At 31.4% G+C, this 26,608-nt stretch overlaps 1 protein-coding gene and 1 non-coding gene across 2 annotated transcripts in view; one reads left to right on the top strand and one right to left on the bottom strand.

The window, feature by feature from the left end:
* Positions 1-26,608, top strand: part of LOC134721750 (protein VAC14 homolog) — a 38,183-nt gene that overhangs the window by 10,382 nt on the left and 1,193 nt on the right. Inside the window, exons 9-17 of the mRNA XM_063584945.1 lie at positions 3,760-3,864; positions 4,869-5,030; positions 5,295-5,421; positions 6,002-6,067; positions 8,309-8,655; positions 9,467-9,641; positions 10,093-10,211; positions 11,208-11,287; positions 12,946-13,102. Of these exons, the coding sequence (XP_063441015.1) occupies positions 3,760-3,864; positions 4,869-5,030; positions 5,295-5,421; positions 6,002-6,067; positions 8,309-8,655; positions 9,467-9,641; positions 10,093-10,211; positions 11,208-11,287; positions 12,946-13,102 (1,338 nt within the window). The remainder of the gene's footprint in view (positions 1-3,759; positions 3,865-4,868; positions 5,031-5,294; positions 5,422-6,001; positions 6,068-8,308; positions 8,656-9,466; positions 9,642-10,092; positions 10,212-11,207; positions 11,288-12,945; positions 13,103-26,608) is intronic.
* On the bottom strand, positions 7,073-7,195 carry LOC134724078 (U6atac minor spliceosomal RNA). The gene has a single exon (XR_010108397.1). It is a non-coding gene; the product is annotated as a U6atac minor spliceosomal RNA (small nuclear RNA).

Raw genomic sequence — 26,608 nt, 5'->3', positions numbered from 1 at the left:
AACAAAGTGGTTGCTGAACCAATTGTTACCAGTGAACCGGTGGTGGATGTTAAATCACCTGAAGATGATGCTGAATTGTATCCAGCTTGTGTTGTTACTAGGGCGATGGCTAGAAAACAACAAAATGAGAATTTGCAAGAAGACAAGTTTGATTACATGGACCTTTCTGACACTTTTATAGCTGATATTGAAGATGCTGGTAACTCAGAAAAGGCCATTATAAAACCATCTAGTGTTAACAAAAATGTTATTATGCCATGGCCAGATGTAAACAGCCATTCATTAGACCGAAAGAATTTACTCGAAGAACAACATAAAGACCCTGAGGTTCTTCAGCTCAGCAAGAGGGCTCAACCACAGGAGGAAGCAGACAAAGTGGCCGAATGCTATTACCATCAGGACAGTATTTTAATGAGGAAGTGGAGGCCTCCTGATGCTACCCTAGAGGAAGAATGGAGAGTGCTATACCAAGTGGTGGTGCCTAAAGTTTATAGACAAGAAATTATTGGTCTTGCCCATGACACCCCCTTGGCTGGACACTTAGGTATAAGGAAGACTTGCCTAAAAATCTTGCAGCATTTCTATTGGCCAAGACTTAGAAATGATGTCGCAGAATACTGCAAATCATGTCATATATGCCAGGTTGTTGGTAAACCTAACCAGAAAATACCACCAGCACCACTTCTGCCTATTCCAGCCTTTGACGAACCTTTCAGCAGAGTTCTAATTGACTGTGTTGGACCTTTACCAAAGACCAAGACTGGAAATGCATATTTATTAACAATCATGTGTACATCTACCCGCTTTCCTGAAGCCATTCCGCTCAGAAATATCTTTAAGACACCTACTATCGTCAAAGCTTTGATCAAATTTTTCACATTAGTAGGACTTCCTAAGTCTATACAGTCCGACCAGGGATCAAATTTCATGTCAGGTTTATTTCAGCAAGTCGTATACCAGTTAGGGATTGCTCAGTACAGATCAAGTGCTTATCATCCAGAATCTCAAGGTGCCTTAGAACGTTTTCATCAAACATTGAAGAACATGATTAGAACTTTTTGTCTTCAATTTGACAGAGACTGGGATGATGGAGTTCACTTTCTACTTTTTGCGGTTCGAGAGGCTGTTCAAGAATCCCTTGGATTTAGTCCCTTTGAGTTGGTATTTGGTCATACTGTAAGGGGACCGTTAAAATTGATTAAGGAAAAGTGGCTTACTGAACATACTGACTTAAATCTTTTAGACTATGTATCTAAATTTAAAGAAAAATTGTATACTGCTTGTCAAATTGCTCAGAAAAACTTAACAAATGTACAGAACAAGATGAAAATATGGTATGATAAAGATGCCAGGGACAGAGTTTTTGAGCCTGGTGATAAGGTACTTGTATTTCTGCCTGTCCCTGGACATCCTTTACAGGCTAAATATTGTGGTCCTTATACAATAGAGAGTAAAATTAATGATTTGAATTACATTGTAAAAACTCCAGGTCGGCGCAAACAAAATAGAGTGTGTCATATTAATATGTTAAAACCATATTTTGAGCGTACTAATGTATGTGATAGTAAACCAGTTGCCACTTTAGGCATGGTTCAATTTGAGAACAATCATGACAAACCAGATGTAATTGAACAACCTTTTAGTTCTAAATCTATGGAAGAGACAGTTAGATTGAAAAATTCAGAAATTTTGTCAAATTTAGACTCAAAAGTTGCACATCTGTCTTTTGATCGTAGAGAAAAAATAAAAACTTTGGTATTTTCTTTTAAAATCTTTTTCCAGATGTGCCAAACAAAACCACTTCTGTTTGTCATGATGTTGATGTAGGAGATGCTTCTCCAATTAAGCAACATCCTTACCGGCTCAATCCACTCAAACTTGAAGTTATGAGAAAAGAAATTAAATATATGCTTGACAATGATATTATTGAGCCGAGTAACAGTGAATGGAGCTCTCCTTGTCTCCTTGTGCCAAAACCAGATAAAACCTTTCGTTTCGTGACTGATTTCAGAAAAGTAAATTCAGTCTCAAAATCTGATTCATATCCGATTCCAAGGATAGACGATTGTATTGACAATATTGGTCAAGCAAAATTTGTGAGTAAATTTGATTTATTGAAAGGTTATTGGCAAGTTCCATTGACACAGAGAGCTCGTGAAATATCAGCTTTTGTTACACCAGATGGCTTATTTCAATATACTGTAATGCCGTTTGGCATGAAAAGTGCTCCAGCTACATTTCAAAGAATGATCAATAATGTTATAAAAGATTTAGACTGTTGTTATGCTTATATTGATGATCTAATTGTATGTAGTGATAGCTGGGAACAGCATTTAACACATTTGTATGATACTTTTGATAGATTGTCAAAATCAAATTTGACTGTTAATCTTGGTAAAAGTGAATTTTGTCAGGCCACTGTTGATTATTTAGGGCATACAGTTGGCCAAGGTCAAGTAAAACCTATAATTTCCTCCTCCTACAAATAGAAAACAACTTATGAGATATTTAGGCATGATTGGATTTTACAGGAAATTTTGTTCAAATTTTGCTACTGTTGTTCAACCATTGACTTATCTTTTACGAAAAGACTCTAAATTTATCTGGAGTGAAAATTGTCAAAATGCTTTTGAAAAGAGCAAATCACTTTTAATTAATAGTCCAGTTCTGATTACTCCAGACTTTGAAAAACAATTTAAACTTGCCGTTGATGCAAGCGATGTAGGAATAGGAGCTGTTTTATATCAAGAGACAGATGCTAATGTTGAAAAACCTATATCATATTTTTCTAAGAAATTAGATAAACATCAGAAAAATTATTCAACTATTGAAAAAGAGTGTTTTGCAATGTTGTCAGCACTTCAACATTTTGAGGTATATTTGAATCCAACTGTGCATCCTATTCTTGTTTATACTGATCATAATCCTCTCACCTTCATGCATAAAATGAGAAACAAGAATCAGAGGTTGACTAGGTGGAGTTTATTGTTACAGGAATATGATGTAATTGTAAAACATATTAAGGGTAAAGATAATGTAATAGCAGATGCTTTATCTAGAGCTTATTAAATCACTTTGTATATACTATGTTTTTTTTTGTTCATATTATTTATGATAAGTTTTTGTTACACTAAAACTTCTTTTAAGGGGGAGGTGTTATGATATTGTAATTATTGTATTTATTTATGTTGGCCTACTTTGTGTTGTATGGCCTGATAGTTGTTTACCAAATAATAATATAACTGTGCAGTTTATGAATCACTGGAACAATCACAGAATGATTGGAACTTTCTAGAATGATCCTTATAAAAGATGCGTAATTTAAACTTCTACGTTATTCCAGAAACTTCCGTTGTAACTTTCCAGGATTTTCCACAATGTTCCATTATAGAGTGTTCCAGAATTTTCCATGACAACACTATATATACAGACACTAAAGTTAAACTCTCATAATTAAACTTGGACATAGACATTGATAGACATTAGTATTCACAGCATTTGGATTGACACTTTTATTCTACAAACAACATCATACTGGATTGTGACATTAGTAGTGAACGTAATATTAAAATTGGATTCCGAAAGATTTCCGGATACAGATAAAGATAACAGATTGGACTCATATTTTGACAGTTAAGTTAACAGTAATATTTGTGTAATACCTTTTGTAAACTTTTGTATATTAAATATTGTTAAATTTTACTATTGATTTGTGTCTTTTGTTGGCTACAATTTAAAGGCGATTTCTGGCCGTAACACCTGGCTTACGGTATTTATATCTAAAGCTGGAAGGACAATGCTCCTAAATGCTCCAGGCATTATAAAGGCTGTTCTGCCTTGTCTCACCAACAACTCTCCTAAAGTGTATCCTTAACCTAAAATCCATGTATTATGAGCAAACTACAGTTTAAGTACTGGTGGTGTAATAACTGCAAGCATCACGAAAATCGTGATGTAAATTTGTATATATAAATATTAGAGTCAACTTGGCCAAGTGGTCTAGGGTTGGGACTCAGTGCAGGCCATATTGCCATGATATCATAGAAGCACAGATTCAACTTAAACTGAGGGAAGAACACAAATTTGACATTTATGGGCTACATTTCAGATGAAGCATATGAGCAACTGAGATCACCCTTAGTTTTTGGTGGGGTTTGTGTTGTTTATTCTTTAGTTTTCTATGTTGTATCATTTGTACTATTGTTTGTCTGTTTGTTTTTTTCATTTTTAGCCATGGCTTTGTCAGTTTATTTCAATTTATGAGTTTGACTGTCCCTTTTGTATCTTTCGTCCCTCTTTTACAACATATATACTTGTAAAAAGAATAATGGACTTTCAATGTAAAAATATAGAGATGTGGTATGACTGCCAATGAAAAAACTATCCACCAAAGTTGAAAAAAGTGGATGTTAGCCATAATAGGCCTAAAATTCTTTTTGTTTGCTTGTTTTGCTATGTTGGACATATCATTGATACTCCTTAAAAAAATACTTTTGTAAAAATTAAGAATGGTTATTTCTCGCCACCCATTTTATGGAACAGGTAAGAAAAGGATGACGCCAAAACCTGTATATCAACCTTTTTTTCTCTATTTACAATTATTGTTACGGTATTCCTATTTCACCAAACAAACGTGCCAAAAAGAAAAGCTTAACTTTACTGCATGAACTACATGTTAGATTAATTAAAAAGAAAAGGGAGTTAATTTAGTTAAGCAACTGAATTTGTTATTGAACTTTCAAAATTTTCAAAATAATCAGAAGAGTATTTACTTCAAAAGATGTATTCTCGAAAAGTTGTCCATGTGGGAAAATAGTCTGACCAATCATGATAATCTAAAACTTTTAAATTTCCTTAATTTCTATAAGTGTTTTAGATGCTGCAAGGAAACTTAATTCAGAAATGAAGACCCTAATATGTGAGCAGGATGATTCTCCCACACCTCTGTTGGGAAGTCCAATAGATGGTGAAATTAAAGACCAAACAGACACTGACAAAGAGGAAATAATCTATGATAAAACTGGTGACAGGTTTGTAAAAGATTACTTAATTGAAATACTAATTTTATTTGAACATTGAGCTAAGGTTTAAAACAACTTTAAAGAATCTAACATGGATTTCATTTTGAATTATGACTAAACATGATATCAAAAATTACATAGAGAGATGAAAAAATAATTTCATCTTTGTCAAGTGCACTAACTCTTGCTCTACTACTGGGGTGTTGTGCCATTGGAGGACTGCCCTTTGTCTAACATGGCAGTGTTAATGTGATTTTTTTATTTTTATTTAAGAGTGATACAGTTAGATGTGAAAAATGTTATCAGTGTTTTGTGTCACATGTTAGAGAATGGACATTTCCAATCTAAGATTGCTGTTCTTGATTGGATAAATCATTTACTACAGAAAGTTCCAAATAAAGTAAGCTTTTTAAGTATTACTGTATATTCAAAAATTATATTGAGGATTTTAAGGTGGTACCCAACGCTTTCACTAAAATTAATTTGGCTCGTTTAATTTTCATAAAATTTTGTCAAAAGTATTTTGTATTTACTTTGACACTTTAACAAAAATATAAAAATTTAAAAATTTTGAACCAACCATTTTGTCAGAAAAATTACACTGGTTATAATTGACAAACACCAATTTTGATCATTGAGAAGCTTAATATTTCTTTTACAATAAAATGTAATTAAAACGTTTAGCTAATTTTACAGAGTTATCTCCCTGTAGTGTTAGGTACCACCTTAATTGATGTGAATAAAGGGACTGTGTGTGTATGGCAATAATAAGAAATTGTATTCTGATATCTCATACATATAAATAATTCATATATACAGATTTAATGAAATAACAATAAATTTTCTCACATATTTTACCGTTTTTAAAAAATCACAATAATAAATGCATGCATTCATTGTATGTTCACTTGTTCATTGATTGATTTAAGCCATTTCAATTGATATTTTTTATATAATTTATTCTTTTTACCTGATTTCAGACATTCCTGAATATGGATATTTTATTCCCAGCTTTGCTTAGATGTTTAACAGATGAATCTGAGGAGGTGATTAACATAAGAATCATTTTGACAAATGTATTATATAATCGCACCCGTCAAACTCTTTTTAGTTTAATTAGTTTAAACAATATTTTATTCAAATAAATTGAATTGGATTAGGCAACAGGCATAGCAAGCCTTCTCTGCTCACCATCACATAAGCATAAATTAGGATACAAGGTAGCTGTTTTATTCTGTGTGACTTATTTTGTTACTATAGAAATACAATCTTCAAATAGTTTATCATTTATTAGATGACTGCAAGTCCTTGTCAACTTTTCCGCCAAAAGTCTTAATTATGTCCTTTTATTGTCTGATTGCTTATGATTGTTTTGATCAAAGTCTTGAATTAGGAAATTAATGATAGAATGTGGTGGAAGCATTCACTTGAATGTGAATAAAAATAATAGACCCTTTCGAGTTCATCCATCACCGGAAAAAACTCGTCAATTATACGTACCTTTATGACGTCATTTATCAGATAGAGGGGGTCGCCTGTATCCCTGCACTATTTACGTTCATCAAGCGTCTAAGTGATTGTCATTGTGTAGGATAAACTAGAAATAGTGGTTGTTCTGTAGGTATTTAATGACAATTCCCTAATGACATCAGTGCTGGTTGTCAATTTTGAGAATTCAATTTGCTGAATAATTGGTACAATATGGAATTATAGTTTTCCAACCACTCGCTCAACATAGGAATGGAAGTGACGACGCCCCTAAACGCACAAATGACGGTGATAAAGGCGCGTATAATTGACGAGTTTTTTCCGGTGACGGATGAACTCGAAAGTGGTCTATTGCACAATACACAAATGAAAATAAGTGCAACTGCTGTATAGATAATTAAATGCAAGTGATTGTACAGAATAAAGTTAGCTATCTTGTAGTAAAAATAAATGCAACAATACAAGTGTACAGAACAATATTTGTTACCTCTGACTAAAATGCATCTCATGATTGTTCATATGAATCTAGGGCTAAATATAACAAATTTTAAATGGCACAGACTGTAAAAAAGTAAGTGTTGCCTCCTAAGTAGGGAGACAGCGCCTTACATGTATTGTATAGACCACAAGGGTCTCTTCCGTCCTTATCTAGGGGAGTGCTAACCTTCTCTCCTTTCTTACAACACACCTATTTTCTGTTGTCAACGGTATATATAAGGACACTTTTGAATGGGTCCTTAAAATGTTGGTTTCATAAAATTGAAACTTTTTCAAAATTTGGTCTTATGAGTGTGTTATGGATGCTTTAATTGTGTAGGTTTATGTGTTTAAAGATAATTATTGATTTGAGAATTGAAAATGCTACTTATAATCATTATAACAAGATTGTACAATGAATTTTGAAAATGAGCATAATCAAGGGAGATAACTAGAATTCTCCAATGTATTGTGAACAGATTTTTAATGTGTACATCGTATATGCTTAGAAAAACAAAAAGAAAAGCCTTCTTTTGAATCCCTCTTTTTGACAAACATGAAGGAGAATTTAAAAGGAAGTTATTTGCCAAATAGAAATAAATTAAATTCACATCAATACAATTGCATAACATAACAAATAAATCAATATGAAAATCATTATAATAAATTATGAACATTTATTAAGTCTTTTTTATCAGCGACAGATAATAGAATTATTAGTATTTTAGTATTATCACTGTTATTTTAGTATTATTATTAACATGTTTATGTTATTAAACCCTCCTCAAACAAATTTTTTTGGGGTATTTAGAAATCCCTGTCTGTCTGTCTGTCTTTGTTTTTGTAAGCACTCCACCTTATGGGCTGAATATATTGATGATATTTTATAGAATGCATAGAATTTTGGAAAGTCTGAATACTAAACTATTTCTGTTTACAAATTAACCTTAAAAGATAGAAGCCATAATATTCCCCCCCCCTTAAAATGAAGGCGTTCTCTTTGTATCTTACAGATAATAGCAACATTGATAAACACTATATATATGTTGTAAAATTTTATGGATTAATCTTCTAGATATTGTGTGTTCATTGTCAGATTTTTGGTTGAGTATGTCTTGTACATTTTATAATTTTTCTTTTCACAGTTTCTCATTTGGCTGTGGTTTTATCTGTTTTTAATACAACTTGCTTTTTTTTAGGACCCACTAGGTATCTTCTCTCCCTATTGTACTTCCATGAAAAGAATTGCCATAGAATTTATTGGAACTGAAACAAAATACTGATGTTTGAAATTTGAATGAAATATGAATTTCTTTCTTTAGGTTGTGTTATTAGATTTAGAAGCATTAGCTGAGATTTCTTCAAACCCTTCAGGTCAAATAACTCCTGACCTACAGATGGCAGTAGAGAAACCACCAAGGGAGTTAACTCCTGATAGGAAAGATAAGAAGGACAAAGAGGGTAAAAAACGTCCTTCTGATCCAAGACAATCAGCTGTTAGAAAGGGAGATAATTCATCTAAATTGCCAAAAGCAAAGCTAACTGTTGAATATGAATCTAAGCATGGATTAAATGTGTATTTTACAAAGTTCATGGTCAGTCTGCTGGACATGTTTAAAGTCGATCAACAGTCTACAGAACCAAAGGAAAGAGAATATTTTATCATCCGGTTAGTACATGCATTACATACACTTTCTTTGCTTTTAATGTCAACCATACATTTAAAATCCATCACTTCAAGTACCTCATCATATATTTATTTTATATTCCTTAATAATTTGACTGGTAACAGGATTTTTATACTTTTTATTTTACTTTGATACATCGCTATGAAATTTGTCTATTTTATTTTCTAAATTTAGGTTTACAGATGATATCCTTAGAACCTTATGGCAACCTTCACTTATCTTTGTCTGTGCATTTTGGCTTCCTCAACCAATGAAATTTGACTGCCTTGAAATAGCACAATAGTGCTGAAAGTGGCTTTAAGCTCCAATTAATCGATCAATTAATCAAACACTTCATCTTTGGCAGCGATATTGAGTATTTATGGAATGTTTGTGTCTGGACTCTTAAAAATATCTATTCAACTTGAAATCAACTGTTACAAGCATTTGTTACGAATACACCTTAGGGCACAAAGACTCCGTATCAAACTGAAGTCACTTAGTCAAAGATCGAGGTCATCATAAACTAACATGCTGAAATTGAAATACTTTTATTTGTGTTATGTCATTTGAAATACTAGCAATTATTAGCAAAATTTGCAATTGCAATCAGCAACCCTCTCCTTAAAAAAAAACCCAAACAAACAAAAAAAACAGTACCACGCATGAAAATCTTTCTACTACAAATCAAAATGATATGATTGCAGTTTAGGTAATGCACCATGGTGTTCAGTTTTTTTTTTAATCTTCAACTTTGAAACACCATGTTGCTATATGTTTACATATTATGTTTGTTATATTTCTATTTTTTAGACAATTGTCCCATTTACTGAATGCAGAAGATATTTTTCAGTCATTTTCTAAAATCCTTGTTATAGAGGAAGATTTAGACTTTGCCAAGAAGATGGTGCAAACACTTAACACAATACTATTAACCTCAACTGAATTGTTTGGTTTGAGAAGCCAACTTAAAACTTTAAATTCTCAGGTAAATATTTTTCAAACTTTTCTTTTAAGGCTTTATTTTGCAATCTGTTAATGGTATTGAAAAATTTTACATTTTTTCTTCTTCATGCTTTGACTGTTTGAAAACCGAAACTTTTTATTTTTCATCCATCAATTGCAATTATTCACAAACAAATTTTAAATGAAATTTAAAGAGAAGATATTTAGCTAGAAAACCACGCCCTAAAACAAAAATATATACTAGTTCAGCAAAATGAAAGCCATTCCAAACTCCAAAACATGCAAATGAACAAAAACTCACTATGGCTCTGGCAAAATAATCATGAATATAATGCCTAGCCATGTTTAAACTACAATAAAGTATAGCTTGCATCAATTATTTCTTAATCACCATTGTTTCAATATATTTGCATCTTAACAAACTTTTTATTGTGTCTCTATCCTACAATTATTTGTTCCTTGTATTTTTACAGGATAGCTGTTCCTTATTTTGTAACCTGTATATGTCATGGTGTCACAGTCCCATAGCAACAGTCGCTCTGTGTTTCCTGTCACAGAACTACAGTCATGCCTGTCAACTACTACAGACATTGTATCCTTTGATACTTAAAAAAATGTTGAGTTATTCTGATTATTTCTTAAATATTGCCACAGGGTGTTAAAGAAGCAATCGTTAATTGACTTGAAATGGATGTAAGAATATGAGTGTAAATTCAGTAGCTGACTGAGGTAAAAGTTAAATAATTTCATCAACAAACCCCATGCGTTTATCTCATATAGGTTATCTCCCCTTTTCAAAGTTTCTACTTTGGCAGTCAGATACATCATAAGTGTGTTAAAAAGTCTGAAATAACAAGTATTTATAGGCTTCAACCATTTTTATCACTGATCTCTTACATCATTGCCAAGATTCTGTGCAAATGATTAGTATATAATCTAATTTGAACTGATTATTCAGAGAAAAAAATGAGAATTAGGTTAAACTTGTAAAAACAAAAATCAGAATTGTTTTGTTATAAAGAAAATAGCGGATGTTTAGCAAACTGAAACACAGAAGGAAACTTTCATCATATATGATTCAAAATTTTAAAGATGAAAAATCTAATTTTGATGTACTATTTATCCCTATATTCTTAAATTTTTTTTGTTCACTGTACATCCTTTAAATATTCTAATGTCAGATGATAAAATTGGGAATAGAAATAGGGTATGTACCAAAGAGGCAACAATCGACCAAAGAGCAGAAAACAGCAGAAGTCCACAAATGGGTCTTCAATGCAGCAAGAAAATTCCACACTCGAAGGCGTGCTTCAGCTGGCCCCTAATTAAAAATGTACACTAGTTCAGTGATAATGGACGTTATACTAAACTCTGAATTATGTAAATAAACTAAAATTTGAAATTATACAAGACTAACAAAGGCCAGAGGCTCCTGACTTGGGACAGGCAAAAATGTGGTGGGTTAAACATGTTTTTTGAGATGTATACCCTCCTCTAGTTTCTCTTTCTGCAAATTATTACCTCTTGATTTTTTATCATAACTATAGAATTTTGTTACAATTATTATTTTCCTTGACTCTGTCTTTAGTGGTGATTTAGAAGTTACTGTAGATTTCCTTAAAGAAATTGATAAGCTGGTTCAGCTGATAGAGTCTCCTATATTTGCATGTAAGTAAGAATATTTACAATATTATATCATTCAGTATAAAGGTGATCAAGACAATGGTTCAATGTATCTTAAAGTCAGATGTAAGAAGAAATAAATTGAACAAATTACAGCAAAACCTCTTTTAATTAGGAAAATTTGCAAAATATTATAAAGTTTAATTTTATATAGATCTTCCAATGCAGTCATCTGCTTTGGAATGATAAAAAATGATACATTGCACCCTTAAACATAAATGACCATTACATTAGTGTGTCCCACTGAAATGAGTAACTGATTTAAAGTGTGTTGCCAAAGACTAAAGTAGGTCAAGTAAAGGTTTGTCTTGGTAATCAGCAGATGCCAAAGAATTTGAGAAATATATATATATATATCATTCATATTAAATGATGCAATTGTATATTTTATAAACACTGATATTGTTTGCATGATTTATGCTGTCGATACTATATGCATATTTGTTAGTTGATATGAAGTTTCAATATGTTACACTTATTTCATGTTGTATAAATCGATATATTATGATATAAAAGGTTTGCAAGGTACGTACAACTTGCCTCTTTGACACATTCCCCATTTCCATTCTCAACTTTATTAGAATATTTCGTCAAACTTTTATTCATTTTAATGAAAGATATTGATTTCATGTTTGGTCTGCAGTTTCATTATGTTAAGTTGCATCCACTTCCTATTGCTGATAGTTTTAAATTTTACCACACTCAATGCACAAGGAAGATTTTGGTCAAATTTCTTTGAGCTTCTATGAAAAGGAATGATTTAATATTTGATTTGCATTATGTTAAGTTGCATATGGAAAGTAACAACTATATTGCATCCACTTCCTGTTTGCTGATACTTTGACAAAACTTAGTGTACAAGAAATATTTCCTCACCTTTTTCTAGCATTTTATGAAAGGAAATGATTAAAAATTTGGACGGCATCTTAATAACGATTGGTTGTAGCATGTCAGCAATTTTAACATGCAGCCACTTCCTGTTTGTGGATAGTTTGAATTTTTACAACACTCACGTCAAGGAATATTTCCTTCATAATTTTTCTAAACTTCAATGAAAGGGAATGATCAGTTATGCATCAGCCTTCCTTTTATCTCAATCAGTTGCATGTGGGAATGCAGGTCCAGACTCTGTGTTGGTCTTAATTTCAAGTCATTGTTTTAATGCATTTATTGTTACGTTTAAAAATTGTGTATGTAGTTCAATTGATGCAGAAAACCTTAAAATTTGAATACACAACGTTCATTGGTCTTTAAATGTCATCCATGTTTGTTTTGATGCCAAGTCAAGTGAAATAAAAATTAAAATATAGAGGTTACACTATAAAGTTTTGTCCCTGTTTGATTCAAGAATATAAATTGTTCTCTTGTATGTGACATTTTGCAATGATTGTTCAAGAACTCTTCTTTCTTGTCTACTCTACAAAAGATGTGCCTAGTGGTAACAGTTTGAAATAAGAAACTGACAGGAACTTGCAATGAAGAACAGAATAATTTAACACCATACCTTTAAGGTGAAATCCAATTGTTTAAAAATATATCACAGGATTAACTTGAAAAGAGTCTTAGTATCAGATCAATATTATTTAACATGTTTAAGTATATCTATTTTACACAACTGAGTTTTGATTTTTGTTTTTTTCCAGATCTACGTTTACAATTATTAGATGTCCAGAATAACCAAGATTTAATCAAGAGTTTATATGGACTATTGATGCTGTTACCACAATCAGAAGCATTTAAACTATTAAGATATCGACTGGACTGTATACCACATTATCAGCTAGCCTTAATGAATGATAAGTAAGTTTGTCAGACAATAGTCAGCTAGCATTTACACTTGGTTAAAAAAACAGTCAGCTTGCAGGTGAACATGGTGGGAATAGTCAGCTAGCAGGTAAGCTTTTTCAGAAAAAAATGTCAGCTACCTATATTGAATTATAAGTACGATTTGTCCAAATAAAATTAGCACCAACTGAGCTTGGTTAAGTAAAAAATCAGCTAACCTTAATGAATGATAAGTAAGATTGTCAGGGAAAAAGTCAGCTAGCAGGTACACTTGGTTAGAAAAAAGTCAGCTTGCAGGTGAGCGTGGTGAGAAAAATAGTCAGCTAGCAGGTAAGCTTTTTCAGAAAAAAATGTCAGCTAGCTATATTGAATGATAAGTACGATTTGTCCAAAAAAAATTAGCACCAGCTTAGCTTGGTCAAGTAAAAAATCAGCTAACCTTAATGAATGATAAGTAAGATTGTCAGAAAAAAGTCAGCTAGCAAGTACACTTGGTTAGAAAAAAGTCAGCTTGCAGGTGAGCTTGATGAAAAAATAGAGTGCTTACAGGTGAGCTTGGTCAGGGAAAAAAATCAGCTAACCATATTGAATGAGAGGTAAGCTTGGTTAGCCAATGGTCAGCTAGAATCGACAGAAACTTTAGCGATGACTGAGAAAATTATAGTTTTGAGTCATTAAAATCATTGCAATTTTAAACAGTTACCTTCCTTTTATTGCTCTTAAAGGGAAATTCCGCGATTTTTTACTTATCATCTAATTATGTTCATCTTAACATAAAAAACACATTTGCAAAGTTTTAAATTTATATTCCTTCTAATAACGGAGAAAATCAAGTATTTGTAACTTTTTTGGTTGAATTCTCGAGTGGGTCGTGACGTATTAGCCCGATTTATTGAATTCTGGGAAAACATAAAATCTGTTTAACTCTTATAGCTTATCGACAATATACGTAATTAAAAGCGCACAGCTGACGAATGGTCGAAGTTATTAACCACAATATAAGAATGAACGAAAGTGAATATGCATATATATACCGTTTTGTATTGATTGAATTAAACTCCTATAAAATTATCTCTAGTAAATGTTTTTGAATAAATTTAATCAATTATTGTTGAGATTTTTTTCATAAAATATTTATTGAACATTTTTACTGATATTGAACTGAAAATATTTCAGTTCTATTTACCGTTATTGTTTTGATAATCATTTCAATGCAACTAATGTGTGAGCAGAGTGTGTATATTATTTTGTAAAGGTAACTGTATATTTCTCGGCTTGAGGTCAATTCGTTTATCTTGTAGCTATTTAGCCGCAGGTGTGAGTTCAAGCGTACACAGGTATAAATGTTGTTATTTGGAAAGGATAAACAGAAAGGATTAGAAAGAGTATATGCTGTCATGATGTTAATACACTAAGATTTAATACACTATGAGAATAAAGATACAATAATTAAATTGTGTAAATTAATTGAAAATAAAATTCAGATTCGTAATTCCGAAAGTGTATAAAAATAAAAGGAAACAATTTTTGATTACTTTCTTAGCGGCAATTGGCGTAAAGATTCAAATATGAAGCAAAAAATAGTAGTTTTAATCTTTAATAAAAACTAAATGCAATATTACCCAATTTGATATACCATTGTACATCTGTTTGATATCATTGACTTTACCGGAATTTCTTAACTTGTATTCAAATCTGGCTGTGTTTAAATGCTAATAAAACTATTGCAATTTTAAAGTTTTTAATTGACAAAAAAATACAACATACAACATGCATAATTTTTTTTTAGTTTCTTTTTAACATTTTATACTTACATAATTAAATTCATTTGACAATCATTTACACGAACTTTTTGTGAAAAGAATACCAATTATCTAAGCTAAGGCATTATTTCTTTTGAGGATTTTTGAGGATTTTTAAAAAAATTCTATGATAATATTTGTGCAATGTTGAACATGATAGCCGTCATTAATCCAAATAAGTAATACAGTAGTTGTAATAAAAGTTATATTTTAGTCATGCATAACAGATATTGACGAATTTATAATAGTTCGTTCATACATCTTTGTTGAACTTCATGAATCAATCATTATTAGCTCAGAGAAATCAGACTAGTGGCGTTTCGTTCGTTTGTTTGTTGGGAAAGGAGAGGAAATGCAACCGCTTGTACAGATAAACGACAGAATTACCATACAAGCATTTATAGTCAACACAATCAGAAAGAGTTCCCATCGTTAGACGGGGAATATGAAGGCTTCCAAGAATGAACAAGTGACATGTCGAACTCTGAACAGTTAGAAAACAGACTATCGACATCGACCGCTTGTTCTTGATATTTGAAACTGTATGCATATATTTACGTATACGTTTATGATATAGTGATGAGTTCTTGCGTCTGACAAAAACTAAATTCCTTTTAACGATGTTTAAAAAAAGACAGAACCAATTTAATGTCATATTTCCCTATTTTTTAAATATAACTAAAATTCTTTTATCTGACAAGAATACCCCTATTTAGCTAACAAGTAATTTATTCTTTTTTCTGTTATTGAATACCAAGAAAGAAAATAAATCCCGAAATTAATTTGAAACTTTGATATTCAAAAGTTTCCCAGCAAAATATCCACATCCCCTGGGGATAATTAGTGTTCGTCCAGTGGCATATATAACAATTGTGATGACGAATTCCTTCCTTTGTTCGAGAACAATCTTATTGAAATATAAATCTGTGATTTTCCTAGGTCCACAGCTTCAATGAACCAAAGCAAAAGTTATACATCGACCTGTATTTAAATCAAATTGGTTCTCTTCTTCTTTTGGTATACAACTGTAGTCTATCGACATTCGATGATTACATACTGTTGGCATACATGGACTAGTCTATTTACAACACTTTTACCCCTTTTTATTCAAAATATATGTTTTTTTCTTATGTTCAATGTATACAGGTATATATTTTAAATTGCGCTATAGTTTCGTAACTTTCTATCCAGTCGTATAAACGAATCGTCGGCAAGTGCGTACATTTTTTTAAATCAATATTTCTGGTCTGTTCCAATCTGTCCTTCACTATTGACAATGACTATATATTACATTTTCCCAAATTCACCCTTGGAAAAAATATTTAAATAGATTTTAATTTCATCAAATCTTATGTTTTTGGTATTATTTATATTTTTATGAATTATATTCTTTACACCAGAAATGTTATTTATAAACAAGCGTATGAGATTAGTAATGACAAGTAAGACAGAGTTGTATATTATACATCTGATAGTTCAAAATGGAAAGTTATAAGTTATAAGTTATCAGCCGTGTACACTGATCAATACCTGCAGAAGTGAAACGATGCATGAACTTGCAAGCCCGACAGGAAATCGCTTGAATACATGGACGTGTCACCTCACACCCCTCACAATACCTTTGGAAGTAATACCTTTAGCCATGCTGGTGATCAGATGAGGGAAGATCAAAATATATTTGAAAAAAGTTTATTACTTTAAAGAATTATGAACAAATTAGATTTCGAACGGAACACTTATTTATGATTTCAACTTTGACTTTTCACCTAATTCCAATATCAACAGTTTAAAAACAACAGACCATGGTAATTTAAAAAAAGTAAGAATATTTTCCGTATCAAGTTAGTTAGTCGGATTAAACAACCGTACGATTGACAAGATATCGACACGCAATTACGACTACATCGGTTACTGTAGTTTTGTTTCTTTGTGGTTTATAGACATATCGTTTTTATTAATCGGGAAAGAAGACAAGATGGCGGAATCGCGAAGAATTGATACTCTAAATTTAAAATCGATGGTGATCGCTTATCTAGCGGAATAAAACTTTAATATCTATGAATTTGAGCATTTTTATACAGAATGAACATAATATCAATTTTTGATTTTTTTGCGAAGTTTCCCTTTAATCGGTTTTGGGAAAATGGAAGGATAAATCATGAAGTAAATGTGATACAACAGTGAAACAAGTTCATTGATGCTACGAGTATGAGCATACTCATGCAGTAATGATAATTTGACAATCTTTTTTTGAAAAGGGGCACAAACTTTTAAGTTATTTGAAAGTGACCGAAATTAGGTGAAAAAATTTCCGGATCCTTGGCTAGAAGGTATGCTAAGTATGGAAAAAAGTCAGCTTACCATATTGAATGATAAGGACTCTTGGTCATAGAATAGTCAGCTATCAGTTTAGGTTAGTCAGGTAAAAATCAGCTAGCCTCAAAGAATGGGGGTAGGCTTGGTAAAAAAATATATAAACTCAATTTTAAGAAATAACAGGTCTAGATCTGTTCATCATAAAACGATTGTTTTGTTGTAATGATGACAGGAACATGATATTAGTTAGCTTTAAAAAACGACAGAATATCTTGGTCAGAGTACAATCAGCTTAATATTGACAGGTCAGTTAATGTGAAATACAGTAATTTTTAAGGCAGGTTCAAAGAATTATTTGTCTTTTTCTTTTTAAATTGATATTTCTAAAGACTTTTTTCAATTTATTGGGAGTCACACTAGCACAGAGTTCTGAATAAACGTCTCAGAGTTTTATTTTCCAACAAAAAAAATGATAAATTTGAATTGCAAATTAAATATTGATGTGTTCAAAAAAAATTTATATAAGAATATCCACATTTATGAGGGGGGATAGGACCTTTATCAGGACTCCGGGATCAGGCGTTTTTTAAGCTCGGTATTTCAAGATTGACCCTTTCGGGATCCAGGAATTCTATTTTCGATTCTTGGGACAATGGGATTTCGTGTTTTTAAGCCCGGGATTTCGGGATCAGGACCCCTGCTACCCTCCCTCATTTATATGCACACAAAGTAAGGGAGCCCATTTTTTTAGCAGATATTAAATTGAACTTCAGTTATGTTTGTCTGCCAACAAATATAATTGATGTAAAGAAACTACTACTATTACAGCCAAAAAGAATGAATAACCATAATGTTCTGATGTGGGTTCAACTCCCTTAATGCACTATAAGTGATTGTGGGTCTACATAAAATATAAATGATCTTTGGTTTGGACCTACTAATGGCTTGAATCTGGATTCATTTATAAAAAAAAAGGTAGACAGCAAAAAGCTTAGGCAAGTGATCAATTTTTTGTAACCACAAATATGTGTAATCATATATATGCATCTCAGTGCTATTATTATATTAACTAGTACATTGATCTTTCTAACAATGGAAAGCTGCTCCAAAGTTTTGTCAGATATAATCTTAGCTATTTCTTACTAAGTACATTCTGTATATAGATCCTGCTGAAGGGAGATATTGTTCAGTCGTGACGTGATATGTTATGATTTTCCTGGTCCTCTTAGGCTAACCTGAATTACTGGAGGTTAAATCATTAATTTTAAACAAGCAGGTTTGAAGTATTTCCTGTCATTATATTGTCATGTGACTTTTATCTCTGAAGTGACTTCCTGTCTCTAAACAAAGTCACATTATTGAAAATAATTTATAATTAGTCATATTGTTAACATATTAACCCAACATTTGTGTAATCATAAATTTATTCACAATCATTTTACAGTAGTTGTGCAATTGTTCACATTTCTAGGGGCTAATTAGCCCTGCTCCCTTAGTAATGGTTCACTGACTTTGAAAGTTGTGCTAATGTTAAAGTCTTGTCATTTTTAGCATGGGTATTATAGTATAAAAATTTATAGTAGTCTTGTACCATGGTCCATCGTTTTGCTTATTATGAACCCTTTGCAAACATATTTAGTAGCTCATTTCTAAGATTTGCAATTCAAATAAACTCATCATAGATACCAGGACTAAATTTTATATATACGCCAGACACGCGTTTCGTCTACAAAAGACTCATCATTGACGCTAGAATTCAAAAAAGTTAAAAAGGCCAAATTAAGAACGAAGTTGAAGAGCATTGAGGACCAAAATTCCTTAAAGTTTTGCCAAATACAGCTAAGGTAATCTATGCCTGAGGTAGAAAGCCTTAGTATTTCAAAAAAATCAAAATTTTGTAAACAGTTAATATATAAATATAACAATATCAATGATAATTCACGTCAGCACGAACAGTGCTGACTACTGGGTTTGTGATTCAAGCTTTTGTTGTATGCTTGATGATTCTTGTTTCTATTAAATGTTTTCAAGTCTGCAATTCTTTCTCTGTAAACCTCATGTGACAGGATGACCAAAACAAATACATTGACAGGCAAAATTGATTACCTTGACCTACCTTTTATGGTGGAGTGACTTTGATATTTGAAGATAAATAGTATATCTGTAATAGTCAGTACTATAGTCTGCTTAAAAGGTACACCTAGGCCATAATGACCTATATGATATCATTGAGTGACCTTGATATAGTTAATATTTCACTGCTGTCCTTCTCTGAATAGTTCAAAACAGTTTAGCAATATTTTGGTATCACTGACTTACATTATATGATTAAGTAACTTTGGTTATATTTGGCTGAACATTCTATTTTCATACATGATTCAAAATGTTTAAGTTTTATTTTGAGGATAAAAATTGAAAGTTTTACTTATTCCACTGTATCGAGTTAGGTTTATTGGGAAGATAAACTCTAAATAATGCTCTTTGAAAAATCATTAAACAGAAAACAGGTCTGTTATATGTCTGTTATAGTTTGCAGTGTAAAATTAAATAATACAGATATACATATGAGATTGAGAGATATGGATGAAAACTATGTATTTAATTGTGTACTCAACGAAATGTGACAAACATAGATTTTGTTTTTTTTTGTGGTATGTAAAAATTAGATGAAACAAAGACTGTCTGAAATTTATAAAACCTGTCAGGACAAAGTATATGGTTTTTATACGACCGCAAATTTTGAAAAAATTTTCGTCGTATATTGCTATCACGTTGGCGTCGTCGTCTGCTTCGTCGTCTGCGTCGTCGTCGTCGTCGTCCGAATACTTTTAGTTTTCGCACTCTAACTTTAGTAAAAGTGAATAGATATCTATGAAATTTTAACACAAGGTTTATGACCATAAAAGGAAGGTTGGTATTGATTTTGGGAGTTTTGGTCCCAACATTTTAGGAATTAGGGGCCAAAAAGGGCCCAAATAAGCATTTTCTTGGTTTTCGCACTATAATTTTAGTTTAAGTTAATAGAAATCTATGAAATTTTGACACAAGGTTTATATTACCACAAAAGAAAGGTTGGGATTGATTTTGGGAGTTTTGGTTTCAACAGTTTAGGAATTTGGGGCCAAAAAAGGGTCAAAATAAGCATTATTCTTGGTTTTTGCACAATAACTTTAGTTTAAGTAAATAGAAATCAATTAAATTTAAACACAATGTTTATGACCACAAAAGGAAGATTGGTATTGATTTTGGGAGTTTAGGTCCCAACAGTTTAGGAATTAGGGGCCAAAAAGGGACCCACATAAGCACTTTTCTTGTTTTTCGCACCATAAAGTTAGTACAAGAAAATAGAAATCTATGAAATTTAAACACAAGGTTTATGACCATAAAAGGAAGGTTGGTATTGATTTTGGGAGTTTTGGTCCCAACAGTTTAGGAAAAAGGGGCCCAAAGGGTCCAAAATTAAACTTAGTTTGATTTTGACAAAAAATGAATCGGTTGGGTTCTTTGATATGTTGAATCTAAAAATGTACTTAGATTCTTGATTATTGGCCCAGCTTTCAAATTGGTCCAAATCTGGGTCCAAAATTAAACTTTATTTGATTTCATCAAAAATTGAATAAATGGGGTTCTTTGATATGCCAAATCTAACTGTGTATGTAGATTCTTCATTTTTGGTCCCGTTTTCAAATTGGCCTACATTAAGGTCCAAAGGGTCCAAAATTAAACTAAGTTTGATTTTAACAAAAATTAAATTCTTGGGCCTCTTTGATATGCTGAATCTAAACATGTACTTAGATTTTTGATTATGGGCCCAGTATTCAAGTTGGTCCAAATCAGGATCTAAAATTATTATATTAAGTATTGTGCAATAGCAAGTCTTTTCAATTGCACAGTATTGTGCAATGGTAAGAAATATCTAATTTCACAATATTGTGAAATAGCAAATTTTTTTTTTAATTCTTTGTTATACACAATATACAATGTATATTCACTTTTTACTACCAACTGATAAATTTAAATAATCTTTACCATTCAGTGATAACAAGCAGTTTTTTTACATCTTAATATTTTATGATGTATTTAAATGAGTAGTTATTGTTGCAAACTCCATTAGAATATTTTAATTGAGATTAGTTTTGGAATAAGGGAAAGGGGGATGTGATTAAAAAATTGGGTTCAATTTTTCTCATTTGAAATTTCATAAATAAAAAGAAAATTTCTTCAAACATTTTTTTGAGAGGATTAATATTCAACAGCATAGTGAATTGCTCCAAGAGAAAACAAAAATTTTAAGTTCATTAGAACACATTCATTCTGTGTCAGAAACCTATGCTGTGTCAACTATTAAATCACAATCCAAATTTAGAGCTGAATCCAGCTTGAATGTTGTGTCCATACTTGCCCCAACCGTTCAGGGTTCAACCTCTGCGGTCGTATAAAGCTATGCCCTGCGGAGCATCTGGTTAAACAAATTTATTCACAATAATTTAGTGCATGTGTTGAAAGTGTAGTGGTTTCTTTGATGAAAGATTGTTCAAACAGAGAAAAAATACTGTAATGTCTTTACTTACAGAGAGGAAAAAGATAGAAAGAATGACGCAATTTGTTGTTTATACATCTGAATTGACACATCCCATTTCAGTAGATATTTGTTTACCCCAGCCCTTGTTCATTGTTCATGAAACTTATGTGTAGTTCAAATATTAAAATTTGTGATGGGGGTTGCTTGTGGTTAGTAAGTTAGTCCTAGAATTGACATGTTTATTTCCAGGGTCTCATTAGCCGCCCTGGGCCTGCTATACCTCAGTAATGGTTCACTGACTTTGAAAATACATGTATTGTAAAATTATGTGAAAGTGTTGACGTTTTAATTTCAACAAATGCAATATACTATAAAAATTGCATACAAACAAAACATATCTGTTATAACAGTTTATTATTTCAGATAAAGGATATTAATAATGCAAGTCAGCAAAAACAGCCAACATTCTTGGACAGTAAAACATTGAAATACTTTCAATACTCATTGAAACTGATTAGATTTTGTAACTGATTTGAAATTGATTATACAAATTACGTCACAATAAAATTGATGACTGACATAAAACTATTATTTCAGACAGACAGACAAATTATTTGAAACATTACACCTCTTTTAAAATTGGTATGGGATGCTGATTAATTAGATGATGTAAGTTTCATGAGAGACAATGAAGTGGTTGAGTAATTTAACATGAAAATAGAATGTGTTACATAATTTAGATTGTGGGATAAAGTTTTGTAATTTCAGGGCTAGGATTTAGGGAATCAAAGCTGTAATACAATTTTGTTAACAGATTTCACTTGAGAAATAAGGAAAAAGCTTTTTTTTTATGATTAATACAATTGGAGGGGGACCCGACCTATAGTTGTAACCCCTCCTTAATCTTGCTCTGGGACCCCCCTCTTTAAAAATGGCTGGATCTGCCCCTCCAGTAGTCTTTTACACACTAATGAGTCAAATATTTAACAAAATCATCTGACTGTGAGTATACCAAACAATTTTTTCCGGCATAACTGGAAAAAAAGTATCACCACATTAGTTTGAATGGTCAGTAATCTTTATTAGGAAATGATCACTGGACTCTAGATCTCAAAAGGATTATTGCCCTTAAATGACTTTGATTACCAGGTTTTAATTTGAAGTCTCTATTTGGAAATTTTAGCTTTAATTTTGATAAACTAAAGAGATAAAGATAGTTGGGACTGTTTTTAAAGGTGTAGATGTAGCATACTTTTGTTATATGAGAGATACTAACTTGCAAGCATTTAGTTTATGGAGGCAACAGACTGAATCCTCCCCCACTCACATATATGCTAAATTTTGCCATATTTATGTGAAATATGTATATTCTTTAATATTAACATTTCTGTTCTCACATATACAATATAGTAGAAAAATCAGAAATATTATGAAACTTAGTAAATACATTCTGACTCCCACTTATAAACAGTTTTATGAGAAAAAATGTTACGATTACTTTTTAGGCAAAAGATATGATCTAAGATGATAACCATAGGCCCTTTCTAATGTGTTTGACACCCATATTTTGTTGACATCTAGTCCTAGTGGCTATCATTACTGAGATCAAATAGACCGGAAACATCACTGTTTATAATTTACAAACCATGTAAGCAAAATCGATATAAACTGGATATCTAATTGGGTGGCAATTTATACTGTATCATATATCACATGAAAGAGGATTAAAGGGAGATAATTCACACATAATTAACTTTGATGGGAGATAATTGGAGCGTTAACCTGTCATCAGTATATACTTAAATGGGTCATTACAAACATAAATAATGTGGTTTTCTTCTATACTATGGCAGATTGTCCCCTTTTGTACTTTGAAAGAATCTTTCATACATGATTTGATTTGTTGGAAATCAGCTTTACCATCACACCCAAAGAAAAAACTTTACTTTTGTGACATTTGTGTATATAAGGTCTTCATTTTAATATTTTAATTGGATGTGTTAATCTTATGGTGACCCAATGTTTTGTAAATGCGCACTTGTTCGATTTCAGTTGATAAGGGGTCATCTTACTTTTGTACCTATAGAAATAATTGAATATTTAAACATTCAGCAATGGAATAAAATGAGCTACAGAATATGACTGGCTTGTCTCACTCCATTTATTTTAAGAAAAGATAAGGGACAGATGAAGAAAAATCCTCAGTAGACAAATTACCCTAGGATAAAGGGATATCTAAAATAAGAACTACTTTTATTTTTCACATGTCTTGTTAAAAATTCATCTTTTCACAGGAGTATAAAATGCAATAAACACTTTCATTTTCACGTTAGTATTATAAATGTGTTGGAATATTTTAGGGATAAACAAATACAGGTGTGAAGCAAGCACCTGTTATATTATCGTCACCACACCAACACATTTATTATAATCTTACATATGATATATAAAATTACATATTTATTCATAATTCTAAATTGCCATAATTTCATATGTAAATATGATGAATGCTGACACTCTAAAACAATATATTATTAGCTGTGATTCATAAAATAACAAATATGAATTATATGCATGTTTATATATTTACGTTGTTTGTGGATTAATCCTAGATGCAATCGTCATTTTTGTGGTTAATCATAATAGGAAGTTTGAATAAGTGTAGTGTAGAGAAGGCTTAAGAATAAGAAAAAAGTTATAAAAGTTATAAAAAAAAAGGGGGGGGGGGGACAAATGAAATGTATTGACAAATGAGTCATCTTGAAATGAAGCTAAGAGCTAAAATCTGCTAATAATGATACCCATGCATATAGTTAATGAAATCATTAAAATTAGTTGTGAACTTTGTGGTAAAGCCAATTAATCTGCAGCTGGGTGTGCTTTAGAAGTAATAACAATATAATTATAAGCACATCTAAAACTTTCATTATTTATTAAATCTATCATTACTATATTAAGTGATATTTTGATGAGAGAAGAAACATTAATGAGCATATTGGCTTATAAATATGTCAGACCTAAACTGACTTTACCTCTTGACCTCTACCCTGCCCTCATGGAAGACAGTTTATAGATTTTTGGATTTAATTAGCATGGTGTTGATTAGCTAGTCAACTTTTGACTTCTGATTTGATTTGGTGTAGAATTGTTGTGGACTACAACATATTTTCTTTCTGCAGCTACTTCAGATAATGTTATCACCCAGAATAAATTGTTTCTATTGATTGGTTTGCAAGTAGTATGATTTTGGTTATTCTTCCTGAAGTCTTAATTAGCAAATGAAGAAATTATTCTAAAGGTAGTTTTATCGGTTTACTTTTTACTTTTTTTCAAATTTGTATAAATTTCCTGTTTACAAAACTTTGAATTGTTCAAAAACTATGGTAAGGATTTTCTTGTCCCAGGAATAGATTACCTTAGCTGTATTTGGCACAACTTTTTGGAATTTTGGATCCTGAATGCTTTTCAACTTTGTACTTGTTTGGCTTTATAATTATTTTGATATGACTGTCACTAATGAGTCTTATGTAGACAAAATGCGCATCTGGCGTACTAAATTATAATCCTGGTACTTTTCACCATTACCGGACGACACAAAGGTTCCTGTAAAATGTTAATGTCATAATACATAAAACATAATATCTAACACCACAATATAAAAGTGATTGTTGTTTACGGATCAGTTTCTACAATTGACAAGCACAGATTTCCAAATAACGATAAAGTGTATTGTAGTTTGACTAATGAAATAAGGGTCTTCCCAGTTGCTGATGATAAATCTGATCTTGAACAAGACTATTTCAATTTGGGTTGATGACAAATATGTGGTACCAGTAGTGAATTTGAAATGTTATTTATCATATAAAAAAGAAGATGTGGTATGATTGCAAATGAGACAACTTTTCACAAGAGACCAAATGTGTGGTTCCTGTAGTGAATTTGAAATGTTAATAATCATATAAAAAAAGGTGTGGTATGAATGCAAATGAGACAACTGTTCACAAGAGACCAAATGACACAGAATACCAATTTATCTTTATTATGTGTGCCTCATTTAAAAATTTACACTGCAATAGCTGCAATGAGATGCATTTAAATAAAGTTTGGAAAAAAAGTGTTAAAATTTAAAACTCTATCAAACTCTGTGGTTGCAATGTCTTAAATGTTTTATTAGGAAGTTTTTTTTTCATTTTTTCAAGACTTTTTAAGCTTGAAGTTTTTTTAAAGAGAAATTTTAAGTTTGAAGTTTTTTTCAAGAGTAGATTTAAGTTTTTTAAGAGTATATGTAGGTACTAGGAAGATACATTTTTTTTGTATTTTTTGCAATATCTTTTTCTATGTTATATCTTTTAATACCACAGATTTTCTTTATCTTTAGAACTGCCTTTGTGTCTAAATTGTCATTGTGTTTGTTCATTAATTATGATCCTAGTTAACCTAATAATGTATTGAGGTCCACAACCAAACCTTTAAATGTGTTAACTACTTGGGTTTTTTCAGAGCTGAAATTAGTTTTCCAGATTGTTTTGAGGTTTTGGGTGCCTAGACTGTCCAGTCACTGTAAGTCGGACACTAATTGACCTTCTTTTAGTACTTGGTTCAGATTCTGAACAATTATTTTTGACATGTACTAAGACAGATGAGAAGCGGGTACCTTACACATTCATTTTTTAGCTCACCTATCTTTAAGGGTGAGTACAATTGATAACTAGAATAATTTTGAATACCTGTTGTAAACTTTTTCAATTAACGCTTTCCTCCATTTTTTTTTCTTTTACATACTTGATTCGCATAGGATTTTTTCAATAAAAAAAAATCATCGGGTTTAAAGTATTAATGCATTGCGAAAACAAATATTTCATCAATGAAATTCCAGTCAGA

The sequence above is a fragment of the Mytilus trossulus genome, chromosome 6 (genome assembly GCF_036588685.1).
Source record: "Mytilus trossulus isolate FHL-02 chromosome 6, PNRI_Mtr1.1.1.hap1, whole genome shotgun sequence".
Lineage (NCBI taxonomy): Eukaryota > Metazoa > Mollusca > Bivalvia > Mytilida > Mytilidae > Mytilus > Mytilus trossulus.
Note: the sequence above shows the minus strand (reverse complement) of the source record. Positions and strands in the feature narration are given on the sequence as shown.